General features: G+C 67.8%; 2 protein-coding genes across 2 annotated transcripts; one reads left to right on the forward strand and one right to left on the reverse strand.

Annotated features, from left to right (window-relative positions):
* Positions 1-389: 389 nt before the first annotated feature.
* On the forward strand, positions 390-7,257 carry FAAP100 (FA core complex associated protein 100). Its single transcript, XM_039715887.1, has 9 exons — positions 390-695; positions 1,304-1,422; positions 1,607-2,571; positions 3,111-3,261; positions 4,174-4,928; positions 5,207-5,343; positions 5,925-6,041; positions 6,406-6,492; positions 6,564-7,257. Exons 1-9 carry the CDS (start codon positions 531-533, stop codon positions 6,696-6,698), a joined length of 2,631 nt encoding a protein of 876 aa, XP_039571821.1. The 5' UTR covers positions 390-530; the 3' UTR covers positions 6,699-7,257.
* A 297-nt stretch (positions 7,258-7,554) lies between these two features.
* On the reverse strand, positions 7,555-11,675 carry FSCN2 (fascin actin-bundling protein 2, retinal). The gene is made up of 5 exons (XM_039715891.1): positions 9,733-11,675; positions 8,381-8,537; positions 8,176-8,297; positions 7,941-8,108; positions 7,555-7,860 (listed from the first exon to the last, which is right to left on the reverse strand). Exons 1-5 carry the CDS (start codon positions 10,553-10,555, stop codon positions 7,655-7,657), a joined length of 1,476 nt encoding a protein of 491 aa, XP_039571825.1. The 5' UTR covers positions 10,556-11,675; the 3' UTR covers positions 7,555-7,654.
* Positions 11,676-13,547: the final 1,872 nt, after the last annotated feature.

The following is a 13,547-nucleotide window of genomic DNA, read 5'->3' on the forward strand; positions in this document are numbered from 1 at the left end:
TCAGCTCGGGGGGGTCTCTGCCCCCCTCGGGGGTCGCACCCAGCCCCTCTCTCTATCAATAAAGCCGCTGCGCCAGCACCGCCTCGCTCCTTACTCCCCCCGTGCCGGGATGGGGGGGTCTCTCACGGGGGGTTCCTCCCGGTACCCCCCCCGTGCCGGGATGGGGGGGCTCTCACGGGGGGGTTCCTCCCGGTNTGGGGTTGGGGGGGGTCTGGGGGGTTTGGGATTCAAGGACTGTGATCTGGAAGGGGTCTGGGGGGTCTGGGGTACAAGGTCTGTGATGTGAGGGGTCTGGGGTGGGTCTGGGGTACAAGGACTGTGATGTGGGGGGTCTGGGGTACAAGGACTGTGATCTGGGGGCATGGGGGGGCTGAGGCTGATGCTTGGGAGGGGGCTGCTTGTGGGGCTGAGGGTCTCATTCGGGGGGAAGGGGCTGTGGGGCACAGGGCTGTGTCACCACACCCTGCCCACCGCTCGGGGGTCGCGGCTCAGCCCCTCACAGCCCCCTCCCCACGCGCCAGGCCGGCACCATGGCGCAGGTGGGGCACAGGGTGGATTACCTGGCCGGATTCTGCTGCCCGGTGGGGGGGCTGGTGGCGGGCAAGCCGCGGGTGCTGTGCCACGAGAACGAGATCTACCTCTCCAACGGCACCGAGTTCGTCTATGTGTATGACCAGGAGGGCAAAGTGCTCAAGGTGAGGGGCTGGGCAGGGTGGGGTTCACTGTGCCCCATCCCCTGGGGACAGCCCTTGGGCATGCCCCCACTCCCTGTCCCTGGATTCCCTCCAACAAGCAAACCCTACAAGCAGCACCCCTTGCCCTGGGGTTTGTTGGGGTTTGGGGCCCCTCTCGCAGTCCTGTGGGACACACATTGGCTCAGACTCCACAGGTTCATTTCCCCCAGCACAGGGGCTTCTCTCTGTCTCTCCCCCGAGGCCTGGCTGCTGTCCCCGCTGTCACAGCGCCCTGACTGACACGCTGCTGCCTTTGTTAATTTGTTCTGATTATCATTTCTAAGAAATCCACCGCTGTAAGAGCGGGATCTGCCTCCCACACTGCGCTCCCGCTCGGCAAAGTAGAGCACGTACCCTGCTCCCTGTTTTCCTTCCCCTCAGGGAGCGGCAGTGACAGGCTGCCTCAGCCCCTCTCCCAGCCCCCTGCCCGGGAACACCCAGCTGGGTGCTGCCCAGGCATCCCTTTGTCCCTGGAAATGGCTTTGGATCTCCCTCTGCAGGGCACCGCCTGTCCCCGCCACCCCTGCGGTGCCGTGGGAGGTGACATTTGGTTGTGTCCCCCCTGCCAGGCCGTGTTCCGCTGCCCCGACCAGGTGTGGCACGTGGAGCTGCTGCCCCAGCCACGGCAGCTCTACATCCTGTGCGCCCACAGCGGGATCTACTGCGTGTCCCTGGAGCAGCAGGGCAGGTGAGCGGGGCTGACCCCATCCCCGGGCTGCCCCGCTGCCGTGCCAGCCTCTGGATCTGCCAGTGCCGCTGCTAAAAGCTCTCCTGCAGGAGCTCACTGCCCAGGGCCAGGCAGAGAGGCGGCCAAGGCGCACGCTGGCTTCTCCCCACGGCTTGGCTCAGAGCTCTGCCCTGCTTTCCCAAAGGTTAATGGAGCAGACGGACGGCGACGGCCAAGAAGGCAACGGCCCTTCCGGCGTGTTCCCGGTGGAAGCGGACGCCTGCATCTTCCCCGACGCCAGCCTGAGCATGTTCACCCTGCTCAGCACCTTCGTCATCACGCTGGCCCAGGACGAGGGCAAGTGGTGGATGCGGCTGCACGAGCTGCCGCGGCCAGAGCAGGACGGGCCCCCGTACCGGCAGGTCAGCCAGGTGGAATTCTGCCCCGGCAGCGCGCCCGGGGACGCGGGGGACGCGCCGCCCTCCTGCTTCCTGCCCGTGCTGTGCTGCGCGGCTGCGCCCGGCACCCAGGGGCTGTGGTGCTCGGGGGGCTTCGTGCTGGAGGAGCCCCTCTTCAGCCTCCTCTTCGGCATCGACGTGGCCATGCTGGAGTCGCCCATGATCCTGTGCGGCTTCCCGGACGGGCAGCTCTGCTCCGTGCCCCTCAAGGCCCTCAGCTCCTCGCCCGCCGCCGACGGCTGCCGCGACGTGTCCACACCGGCGCCGCCCGTGAAGATCCTGCACCACCTGGAGGAGCCCATCGTGTTCATCGGGGCGCTGCGCACCGAGCGGCGCGCGGCCGACGCCGACGACGCCGACGACGACACCGAGCCGCCCGCGGGCGAGCCCGGCTGTGACTGCGTGGTGGCCGTGGGCCACTACGGGAAGATGGTGGCCGTGAAGGCGGATCAGCGGGAGGAGGCCACGGTGCCGGAGCTCAGGGAGTATTACCTGCGGGGGCCCATCCTGTGCGCGGCCTGCGGCAGCGGCTCCCGCATGTACTACAGCACCCACTCGGACATCTCGGCCGTCGACCTGGACTGGGCAGGAGACTCCTCGGACCCCGAGGACACGGAGAGCGGCGCCGGCGTGCTGCCCCCCGTGCTGTCCCCAGCCAGCCTCAGTATCTGTAGCGTCGTGGCTCTTTCCTTGTCCTCTCGGGCCTCGGAAGGTACTGGGGGCAGCGGGGTGGGAGCTCGCCTCTCCTCTCTCCAGCTCCATGTGGGTTGGGGGGGCTCCATCTTTCATCCTTGTTGGCTCGTCTTGGTTTTGTCAGTTGTTCCTGTCCACTGTGATTCCTGCTCTTCCCTGCCCATTCCCAATCCCTCAGCTTGGCATTGCAGGAACTGGCCAGCCCTGGCAGCTGTGGGCTCCCTGCATGGGGCAGCCTGGGACAGCCCCAGGCCAGCTCGGATCAGGCTGCCTCCAAAAAGGAGGTTTTGGACTGGCTGCCCACAGAGCCTGTGCCACCAGCAGCTCCCCTGTGTGACAGCTGGGTGCTGCTGGCCTTGGCTGGGGAGAGGCAGGCACAGGGTGCTGTCCCCTCTCGGGGGTCTGTGTCAGTGGGGTGTGCTGTGGTGATCCATGTCTGTCTCCATCATATGCCACTGCCGTGGGGAGGCAGTGCCAGGCTGCTCCCTGTCCACCTCAGCCATCCAGGAAGGCCCTGCTCCCCTCCTGGCCCCTGACCCGCCCCGTCTGTGCCCGCAGGGGAGTCGGAGCTGCTGGCCCTGTCGGCCAAGGGCCGCCTGGTGTCCTGTGGGCTGTGCAGCCCCGAGGAGCCGGACGTGGAGCTGACCCCTGCTGAGATCGGCCGGAGGATCAAGGAGCTGCTCTCGGGGATAGGGGACACCTCAGAGAGGTAACGGTGGCACCAAGCTCGGGGTTGTGCAGGTCGTTGCCCGTAATTAATTATGGAATCATAGAGTGGTTTGAGTAAGATGAGCTTAAAGCTCATCCCATTCCTCCCCCGTGGGCAGGGACACCTTCCACTATCCCAGATTGCTCCAAGCCCTGTCCATCCTGGCCTGGGACACTTCCAGGGATCTAGGGGCAGCCACAGCTTCTCTGGGCACCCTCTGCCAGGGCCTCGCCACCCTGAGAGAGAACAATTCCTTCCCAATATCCCATCTAACCCTGCCCTCTGCCAGTGGGAAGCCATTCCTCTTTATCCCTCACTCCAGGCCCTTGTCCAAAGTACCTCTCCAGCTCCCTTGGAGCCCCTTTAGGCACTGCAAGGGGCCCTAATGTCTCTCTGGAGCCTTTTTTTCCCCAGGCTGAACACCTCCATCTCTCCTGGAGCTTTTCTCTTGGAAAGCAGCTCCATCATTTACCTTTCCTGGCTGGGAAGCCCCCCCACCTTGATAATATAAAACCAGTGTTTGAGGGCAGCCCCCTCCCATGGCACAGCCACCCCCAGCGCTGTGGGCGGGCTGGCAGCGGCAGCCATGGCAGCAGAAGGTGGCACAGGCAGGGTGCCAGGCGGCTGCCACGCGTGCCAAGCCAGCAGTAACAGGCAGGGCAGGCGCATGCCTCCATCCTCCGTGGCTGGCTGTGTGTGGGGAGGGGCTGTGGGTGAGCCCCCCCCTCCATCCACAGGGGAATTCCTGAGGTCTGGCTGTCCAGGGTGAGCTCTGACGGGAACATGGATCTGGGGCTGCCATGGCAGAGAAGCTGGGGGTTTCCTGCGGTGGGATCATGCCAGGAGCAGCTCAGCTTGGCAGCATCCTGGCATCCCTCCCGTTGTTTCATCCCTGTCACATTGTCCTTGCAGAGTGTCCTTCCTGAAGAAGGCCGTGGACCAGAGGAACCGGGCCCTGGCCAGCCTGAACCAGGTGATGAACGTGAGCGCGGCGCTGCTCTCCAGCCACGAGGGCCACAAGCCCATCGCCTGCACCGTCACTGCCAACTGGAGCTGCCTCCTGCTCCAGGACACCGTCACCATCTCCTGCTTGCTGGAAAACTGCAGCGAGTACAGCCTGGAGGAGGGCTGGACCCTCTGTGTCCAGCTCCTGACCAGCCCCTGTGCCTTAGAGGAGGAATCCATGGATTCGGCCACCACCTTCACCTTCCCCATTGACCAGCTGCTCCCTGGCAACAAGCGGGAGCTGACGCTGCCCCTCGGCCCCGCTGCGGACACCAAGCTGGACCTGCCTCTGACCATCTCCTGTGCCCTCTACTACAGTTTACGGGATATTTTGGGCAGTGGCTCCGACTCCTCCGAGGACCTGGATGACTTCCTGCCCGACGACTCGCCCCTGCTGTCCCCGGACAGAGAGGGGATCTGCCTGCCCCTCAGCCAATGCACCATTGACATGCTCCAGTGCCTGCGTTTCGGGAGCAGCCCCCCCGGGCCCAGCGCCCCCCCTGCCCCCTCAGACCCTGTGGAGACCTTCCTCAAAGTGTCCCGGGAACAGACTGAACCCGAGGAGGGGAAAACCCCGGGAGAGGAGAACCTGCCCCCCTGGGCAGCATCCATCCGGGTGTCCTCGGAGCTGCTGAAAAATGCTCTCAAAACCTCGGAAACAGGTGGGTCCCTGGAGAGGAGGAATCCAGGAATGACAGAGAGGCTCCTGGGGCAGGGGTGCTGGAAGGGTGGCACTGTCACAGCCCCTCCCTTGGGCACAGAGGGTTGTGTGACCCCACTGCCCCCACCACAGCCTTGGCACATGTGGCAGTGGCATGGCTGAGCTCAGCGTGTCCCAGTGTGGGGGGGTCCAGCCCGTGCTACCCCTGCCCCATCAGGGGCTGTCCCTGGCACACGCTGTCAGCAGTGTCACATCTCTGCTCTGTCCTTTGGTCCCCAGATGTCCCAGTTTGCTGTGCCACCCTGCGCTGGCTGCTGGCTGAGAACCCCGGGGCCGAGGCGCTGAGCAGCACGGAGGTGGCATCGGTGTGTGGCATGGCACCCGACGGTGGCCACGTCCAGCTGCTCGTCCGAGAGGCAAGGAATGGGTTAGCCCTGAGCCAAGGAATGGGTCAGCCTGCAGGGAACCCCCTGTCCCACAATCCAGCTCCTTCCTGGAGCCAGGGGGATGGGTGGGTGCATGGCCACACCATTCTGACCCCCTCCTCTGGGCTTAGCAGCATTCCCAGTCCGTTCTCCCAGTCCTGGGCTTCCCAAAGGCTGTGGTCATTTCCCTCCCTCTCCACATGTTCCCATTTCTTTGGTTCTAGAAAATGCACTTGGATTTGGGTTGTAAATCTATCCCAGGCAAAATTCCCCTCTAAAGGCACAGGGAAAACAGGGATTGTTGCCCAGCTCTCCTGCCTGACCCCACCTGAGGGGCCCCCATGTGCCTGGCACAGGTGGATTTGCACCTGAGAGCTCAGATGTCCCCAGGGTGATGAGTGACAGTGTTAATTCTGCCAGGGCTCACCTGATAGCATCGGGCTGGGGACAACTGCTCCTGGGAGGGTGGGAGGGTTTGGGGGTGTCTGGAGCCTTCTGAGGAACCTGGTGCCTCTGGGGAGGGGTTCTGGCCCCCCACTGCCAGAGAGGGTGACACTGCTCTCACTGTCCAGGTGGCCATGAATGACCTGAGCCCTGCAGGTCCCATCCAGGCTGTGGAGATCCTGATGGAGAGCCCATCCCTGGCCCACATGTGCAGGACACACCACGCTGTCATCCGGCGCATAGAGGTACCCCCTGGGGCAGGGGCACCCCAAGTGACCCCAAACCCCCTGCAGTGGAGCCTGGGGTGCAGTGGGGGACGTTTCTGTGGCACCATGGTGTGACAGAGCAGCACCACTGGGGCTGGAGGTCCCCAGACCTGGAGGTCCCAGTTTTGGGGCTTGGGCTGCCCTGAGAATGGGGCTCCCCAGGGCTCAGACTCCCTGAGATTGGGAATTCCCAAGGTTGGGCTCCCAGGATCTGGGGGCTGCTGGAGCTGTGGCTCCCAAGGCTGGGACTCCTAGAGCTGGGGGTCCCTGGGATTGGGGTCCCTGGGGCTAGGTGCTGCCAGCTCCCCCAGCACCCTCCCTCTCTGCCTCCTCCCTTTTGCAGGCACTGGTGCTGGAGCAGGCGGCGCAGGGCTCGGGGCCCCCCGACCTCCGCATGCAGTACCTGCGGCAGATCCAGGCCAACCACGAGGTGAGCCCCCCATCCCCTCCCGGCGGGGTCCCCAGCACCAGCGCGTCCCTCACCGCCGCCCCCTCCCGCAGATGCTGCTGAAGGAGGCGCAGACCCTCCGGGACCAGCCGCCCCCGGGCCAGGAGGGGGCTGAGGGCTCTGCCACGGCCGAGAGGCTCCTGGACATCTACCGGCAGCTGCGGAACCCCAGCCTGGTCCTGCTGTGAGCAGGGGGCGGCCAGCCCGCCCCGAACCCCGCCGGCCGGGGTGGGGGCCCACGGGAGAGCCCCCCACCTCACCCCACCCCAGCAGAGCAGGAGCGGGGCCGGCGCGGTCTGCGTGGGGGGTGTGTCTGTGCGTGTTTCGTGGTCGTGTTGTCGGCAGCACCGGGGGCGTCTCGGGGCTCCGGTGGCGGAGCGGGGGCTCCTGGGCTGGCCCAGCCCTGTCCCGCCGCCCCCCAGCCCGGCCAGGCCGGGGCAGCCCCCCGGGGCCGCGCTGTCTTGTGGATCCGTGGTAGTGTAGTGGCCGTGCCGAGCCGGGCCGGCCGCGGGCTGAGCCCCCCGAGCCGCCTTCAGGATCAGGACAAACAGGGTGCTGTGCCCGGGGGAGCCCCGTTTTCTGCTGGGCAGGGGAGGGGGTCTCTGCTCCCCCGTTGTTTCTATAAATGATCTCGTATCTCCATGCTGGTGCGGCGTGGTCCGGCCCCGGCCCCTCCCACACCTCTCCACTGTCTGTAACTCTGTCGTCTGCCATGAAAACGATCCTGTTGCTCACCCCGTGCCTGGCTCTGTTCCTTTCCATCCTCCCCGAGGGTCCTGACAGCTTTTGGGGTGGGGGTCTTCCACTGCCACCCCCCTGCTCCCCCAGGCTGGCAGAGGAGCAACCCCCTTGGGCTCCTTCCTGCAGTGGCTTTGCTTTGCTGACCCCCCCATCCCGTGTGGCACCCCTGGGGGTCCCTGCATCCCCCTGGCCCCCGGATCAGCCCCTTCCACGGGGTCTGGGTGCTCCTGGGAGGGAGACAGGGCTGGATCTCGATGGGAAGGAGGACACGGTGGTGCCCCGGTGTGATCCAGGTGACTTTAATGCCATGAGTCGCGGGGGCACAGCTGCCACGGACGGTGCCACCGCTGCCAGCACCCGCTTTGCCAGGGTCAGGTGGGTGCCCATGGGGGGGCTCTGGGGGTCAGTACTCCCAGAGCGTGGCCCGCAGCACGGACTCGCTGTCGGCGCGCAGGGTCCCCGCAGGGTCCCCGCGCAGGTACCGCCCGTTCTTCCCTTTGATGGCCACGCGGCCCCGCTCCCGGAACTCGAAGAAGAAATCCTCGGACAGGTCCCCGTCGCTGCACACCGACCCGCTGCTCGCCACGTACCAGTACTTGCCCCCCTGGCCTGCAGGGAGCCACGGGGGGTGTCAGTGCAGGCCGGACGGACCCCCAGGGCCACCCCGCCCCACAGCCCCCCTCGCCCACCTTGGATCTGGTAGGCGCCGTCGCTGAAGCTGATGTGGAAGACGTCGTAGACGGAGCGGTTGGAGTCGAGCAGGTTGGAGCCCCGGTGGTAGCAGACGAAGCCGTGCTCCCCCCGCAGCACCAGCATCGGGCGGTTGATCAGCTTCAGAGTGAACTCCTCGTCCTCCCCTGCACAGCAGCCAGGCCTCAGCACCCCGGGGCACCCCCCGTCCCCCCTGTGCCCCCCAGCACTCACCCACGGTGTCGCTGACGGCCGCCAGCTGCCCGTTCCTCTTGGTGCAGACGTAGCGGCCGTTGCTGGCGCGCAGGGCCACGCGCCGCCCGCGCCACTCGATGTCAAACATGGTGTTGGCAGCGCTGGTGACAGAGGGACAGCGTGAACTGGGGGTGCCTGCGTCCCCCCAAACCATCTCTCCAGCCCGCGCCACAGCCTCACTCACATCTCGGTGGCCACGGCCTGGATGCCCCCGTGGGCCACCAGGGTCCAGTAGCTGCCGGTGTTGGTGTGGAGGCTGCACTTGTTGGTGTCGCGGTCGATCTGCAGCTGGAAGGTCTCGTGGTTCAGCTCCTCGTCCTGGTTTGCTGAGACGTTCACACCTGGGGAACAGCGGATGTTGGTGCTGGCTGCTCTGGGCATGAGCACTGCTCACACTCCAGCCATCAGTGCCGCTCCTGGCCCAGCACCTGGCACTGGTCCTGGCCTGCCCCTGGGCAGCAGCCTCAGTCTGGCCACGGTCACCGATCCCACTTTGGCACTAGTTGGCACCATTCCTACTCCAGTCATCACGAGTGACCCCACTCTGGCCATTGTCACCAATCCCACTGAGCCACTGCCACCAGTCCACTCAGGCCGTCAGGAGCAGTTCCAGCCCAGCCCATTGTCACTGTCCCGTTACAGCCACTGGCACCCATCCTATTCCAGCCATGGGTATCGGTTCCACTCTGTTGGCTCTTGTCACCAAAACCACTCTGTCCCCAGTCACTGATCCCGCTGTGGCCATTGGCAGCGATCCTGCTCTGGCCATCAGGACCAATCCCATTCCAGCCATTGTCCCACCCCAGCCATCACTGCTGCCCCACGGCCCCCTCCCCCCAAATCCTCCTGCGAACAATTGTGCTAATTGGGCTGGTTAATCAGCTTGTCACCGCCGTGTCCATCTGGTCACAAACCCCTATTTATAGCTGGTCCCCCTCGTCACCCGGCACTAAGCTGCTTGGCACAGGGGTGGCACCGTCCCTGGGGGGCACCTGGGGGCGAGTGGGGTCCCTTGGGTCTCCAACAAGGGGTTCTGCTCACCTGTGATCACGTCCGCTGGCTCTACACACGTGTGTGCACACAGGGCATCGTGTGTGGCATGCACAGGCACACGTGTGAGCCTGTGCATGCTGCACGGAGCGTGGCACACCTGTGTGTGTGTGTGTGTGTGTGTGTGCACGTACACACCTGTGCACACCCACAGCCCTGCACGTGTTCACACGCGCAGCCCCGTGCACGCCCACAGAGCCCTGCACATGCACACACGTGTGTGCACACACACCCACGCCTTCCCCCCAGCCCTGCCCACCCCCCAGCTGCTCCCACTCCATCCTCACTGACCTCAGCCCCCCCAGGCAGACAGGACCCCCCCATGTCCCCAGGATGTGGCTGTAGGAGCCCCCCAGGCAGGCACAGCGCTGTGGGGTTGCTGCTCTGGGGTCTCCCCAGGGGTGGGGGTCCCAGGGGTGCTCCCACGGAGCTCTGGGGGTCTCTGGGTGGGCAGGGAGCGGGCGGGGAGGTGTGGGGAGCTCTTACCCTGCCGGATGGAGACATATCTGCCGTTGGCCGCCGTGAACACCACCTGGGGGTGACTCTCCTCCAGGTCAAAGAGTTCATCTTTGCCCGGCTTGGAGCTGCGGCCGGATTTGAGGGTGCCGGTGGGTCCGGTGGGCGCCAGGTACTTCCCGTCGCAGTCCTTGAACGCCAGCTTGCCGGCCTTGAACTCGAGGGTGTAGCCGGTGCCGGCGCCGGGCTCGGGCACCAAGGTGCCATCGCAGCGCAGGTAGCGCTCGTCGGCCGTGCGCAGGCTGTACTTCTTGTCCTGGAAGCAGAGCGTGATGAGCGCGTCCACCCCCCAGGGCAGGTTGCTGTCGGTGGCGATCTCGTCCTCGTGGGCGCTCAGGTGGGCGTAGCGGCGGCGGCTGACGCTCAGCAGGTTGGCCTGGGGGTGCATGGCCAGGTGCACGGTCCAGAGCTCGCCCTCGGTCACGCTGGGGGCGAAGCAGGACAGGCGGTCCTCGCGGCCGCCGAAGAAGCGGCGGTGCGGGGCCGACTGCAGCGCCCAGCGCCCGTCCGACTGCGTGATGATGCTGAAGCCTTCGTCCCGGCCCGGCTGCTCCGCCTCGCAGCGCACCTTGCCGTCCTTGTCGGCGCCCAGGTACCGGCCCAGGTGGCTCTTGAGGAAGACGATGGAGCTGTCGGCTTCATCCTGCTCCAGCGTCCAGATCTGCTTGCGCTTGAGGCTGGGCGCCGAGGCGTTCACCTTGTAGCCGAAGCTCTCCGCCGTCAGGTACCGGCTCTCGCAGTTGATCAACCCGAACTGGATCTTCAGCACCTGGTGGATCCCATTCGTTGGCATCTTCCGCCGAGGCGGGGCGGCCCCCGGGGGCCGGCGGGGGCTCCCCGGCGCTGCCGAGCCCGGGCGTCGCGGCGGGGCCGGACGGAGCGCCCGCGCTGCCCCGGACCCACGGAGCGGGACGGGGTCCCGGGGGGCTGCGACCCGTTCGATTAGAGACCGGCCGGCTTGCGATGGGCACCGGGGGCGCCCGGGCGAGGGGGCACCGCGGCAGCCCCCGGCCACGCCACCGTCCCTCGCCGCGGCCCCGTCCTGCTGTGGCAGAGCCGCGGGTGGAAAACTTGGGTGGGAACCCGATCCGGGCCGGCGTATCCGTTCCGATCCCGGCGGGTTAAGGTTACCGGCCCCTCTGATTCAGCAGCGGGTCACCTCCAGCCGCGCCGCCTCCCGGCCAGCCCCTAAGCGCCTTTTCCAATTAGCCAGGCATTTTGATTAGCGTAAACCTTTTATCCTGCTTTGGGGCCCTTGGCCTCCATCTGTCCTGTGGCCCCAAATCCCTCCTGCGGCTGTGGATCGGGGTCACGGACGCCCCCGAGCCCCCGGAGCCAGCCCCCTGGGCGTGGGCTCCTTCGGGCCGAGCCCGCCTGCAGCTCCTGACAGAGCGGAGGCTCCGGCCCCTCGGCGGGGGACAGGAGAGGATGGGGGCGAGGGGGCAGGAGGGGACAGCGGTGTAGGGGACAGTCCCCACTGCGACCCCAGCCCTGCTGGGACCCCCGGCCACGCTCCATGGGGACAGGCGGGGACGGGCTCTGTCACCCCCCGGGCCCCCCGAAGTGCCCGACCCCCCGTGCCGGGGTCCGGCCGGGCCGTGGCGATGCCGCGCCGGCTCCCGCCGCCGTCCCCCCGGCCCTGCGGCTCCGGTGTCAGCCCGGTGCCCGGTTATTGTTCCCGCAAGCAGCCCCAGCTTTGGTTGCTCATGACTTTTTCATGCCGGGCTGGCGCTGCCCGCGCCGGGGGGTGCCGAGGCCCCCCGAGCCGCGACACCCGAGCCGCGACCGCCCGGCCGCTGTAAGTGACCCCGAAACGGAGCCGGCTCGGCTTTCGGGCCGCGGCGCGGGGGGAAAGTGGGTCAGGGTCCCGGGGGGCCGGGGGGGCTCTGGGTGCCCGCGCGGCTCTCGCTGGGTGCCCGCCGGCACCTGCCCGGCAGCGCCGCCGGGAGCGGCATTTATACAGCCCGGCCCCCGCCCCGGCGGGCTCGGGTTCCTCTCGGGGGGGCCCGGGCGCTGTCCCACGGGCACCGCGTGTCCCTGCGTCCCCCCGGCTGGGGACAGCCAGAGCCCTCCCCTCTGAGCTGCTGAGACCCCTCCGGCGGGGCAGCGCAGGGGGCGGGGGTGGGTGACCCCTCCGGTGGGTGTCCCCCCGATTTCCATCCAACACCCTTGCCAGGAGGAAAATGGGGGTGCTGGGCTGCCGGGGGGGCTGGCACGGGTGGGGGGCTGGCGGAGGGGAAGAGGGGGTTCAGCCGTGCCCCGCACGCCCGGGGGTCAGTCAGGGTCTTGGGGTGGGGTCGTGGCCGGTGTCAGGAGGGTGTCGGGGCGCTGACGGGGGGAGCCCCTCCTGCTTTCCACCCAGGGAGCACCCAGGGGCTGTCGGGCTGCCCGGGGGCCCCAGTCCCTGGCAGAGGGGTGGGGGGGCTCACCCGTGCCCCGGCAGCCCGGGGGTGCCAGGGCAGGGCTCGGGGGTGCGGTGGGGGATCAGGAGGGGTCCCGGGGACCTGCGAGGTGCGACCTGCCCATCACCATCCCATCGCCACCCCATCACTCCGCCCCTGCGCACGGGCAGCGGGGACGGACGGACGGACGGACACACACCGGGCGGCGGGGCGTGCCGGGGGTGGTGCCTTCCTTCCTCCTCCTCTTCCTCCTCCTCCTCCTCCTCGTCCTCCCGCCCCTGCCCCTCCCTGCCCGGCCCTGCCCTCCCTGAGTCACGGCTGGGGGCGGTCCCGGTGCTGTGTCCGGGGGGTGCGCCCGGGATGTCCCCCGGGACCCGCGGGATGCGGCTGTCACCTGCGCAGCCCCCGAGCCGGACCCCCGGGCCCTCCGTGTGCCACCACGGCCCGGCTCGGGGACAGAGACCCCTGGAGCTGTGCCGGGACCCTCCAGGACCCTTGTCACCCCCCGAGGCCATCCCGAGCCGCTGCCGTGTCCGTACCCCGACAGTGTCACCCATCCCGGTGGCACCGGGAGCTGCTGGGAAGGGCTGCCCAGGGGTGGGAATCCCATGGGACGTGGGGACGGCGACGCCAGCGGCCACCACTGCCGTGGGCCTGAGTGGCACCAGGAGCTGGCGTGGGTGGCTGTGCGTGGGCCTCTGGAACAGCCTGGCACGGTGCCTGGCATCACAGGTGCCCACTGGGGCTGGCCCGTGGCTAATGTGACACGGGACAGTGGCTACCTGACATGGCATGGCTGCTTGACACGGGGTGTGGCTACCTGGCACGGGGTGTGGCTGCTGGCATCGCTGCATGGGACATGGTGGCACACATTGCCCGCTGTGGTGTCCGGCCTGTGGCACGGCTGTGCCTGCCTGAGGTGGTGCACGGCTAGCTGAGAGGGTGCACGGCTACCTGATGCCATGTGTGGCACCTGACACAGCTCGTGGCTACCTGACATGGGCTGTGGCTGCCTGAGCGCCCGGACCGCGGGCACACACCCGGCTGGCATGCACAGGTGGCAGCCACGGCCGTGCCCCCCGTGCCAGGGGGCGCAGGGCCCGGGGCACCCCGGGGAAAGGGGCTCGGGCAGGGGAGCCCCTGCAGCGGGGGCGTCCCTGGGGTCACCGGGGTGTCCCCTCGGGGGTGCGCTGCCCGCGGGGCGGGGGCAGCACAGCTGGGCTGGGGGTGCCGTACCCGGGGGAGGTGTCACCGCCGGGACACGCAGTGTCACCTGGGGCTGCACGGGGGGTGCCCGGCCCGGTGCTGCGGGGGGGGCCGTGGCTGGGGGGTCCCGGGGGGTGTCACGGGTGAGGTGTGCAGGCCCCACGGGTGGGGGTGCAG

The sequence above is a fragment of the Passer montanus genome, unplaced genomic scaffold (assembly GCF_014805655.1).
Source record: "Passer montanus isolate IOZ18808 unplaced genomic scaffold, ASM1480565v1 scaffold35, whole genome shotgun sequence".
NCBI classification, from domain to species: Eukaryota; Metazoa; Chordata; class Aves; order Passeriformes; family Passeridae; genus Passer; species Passer montanus.

Excerpts from the sequence above, each read along its gene's own strand:
- FAAP100 (XM_039715887.1), top strand. The coding sequence starts at position 531 with ATGGCGCAGGTGGGGCACAGGGTGGATTACCTGGCCGGATTCTGCTGC. Across the intron at positions 3,262-4,173 it reads ATAGGGGACACCTCAGAGAG|AGTGTCCTTCCTGAAGAAGG; the intron begins GTAACGGTGGCA and ends TTGTCCTTGCAG. Across the intron at positions 4,929-5,206 it reads TCTCAAAACCTCGGAAACAG|ATGTCCCAGTTTGCTGTGCC; the intron begins GTGGGTCCCTGG and ends TTTGGTCCCCAG.
- FSCN2 (XM_039715891.1), bottom strand. The coding sequence starts at position 10,555 with ATGCCAACGAATGGGATCCACCAGGTGCTGAAGATCCAGTTCGGGTTG. Across the intron at positions 8,109-8,175 it reads GGCCGTCAGCGACACCGTGG|GGGAGGACGAGGAGTTCACT; the intron begins GTGAGTGCTGGG and ends GCTGCTGTGCAG. Across the intron at positions 7,861-7,940 it reads CGGCGCCTACCAGATCCAAG|GCCAGGGGGGCAAGTACTGG; the intron begins GTGGGCGAGGGG and ends GGCTCCCTGCAG.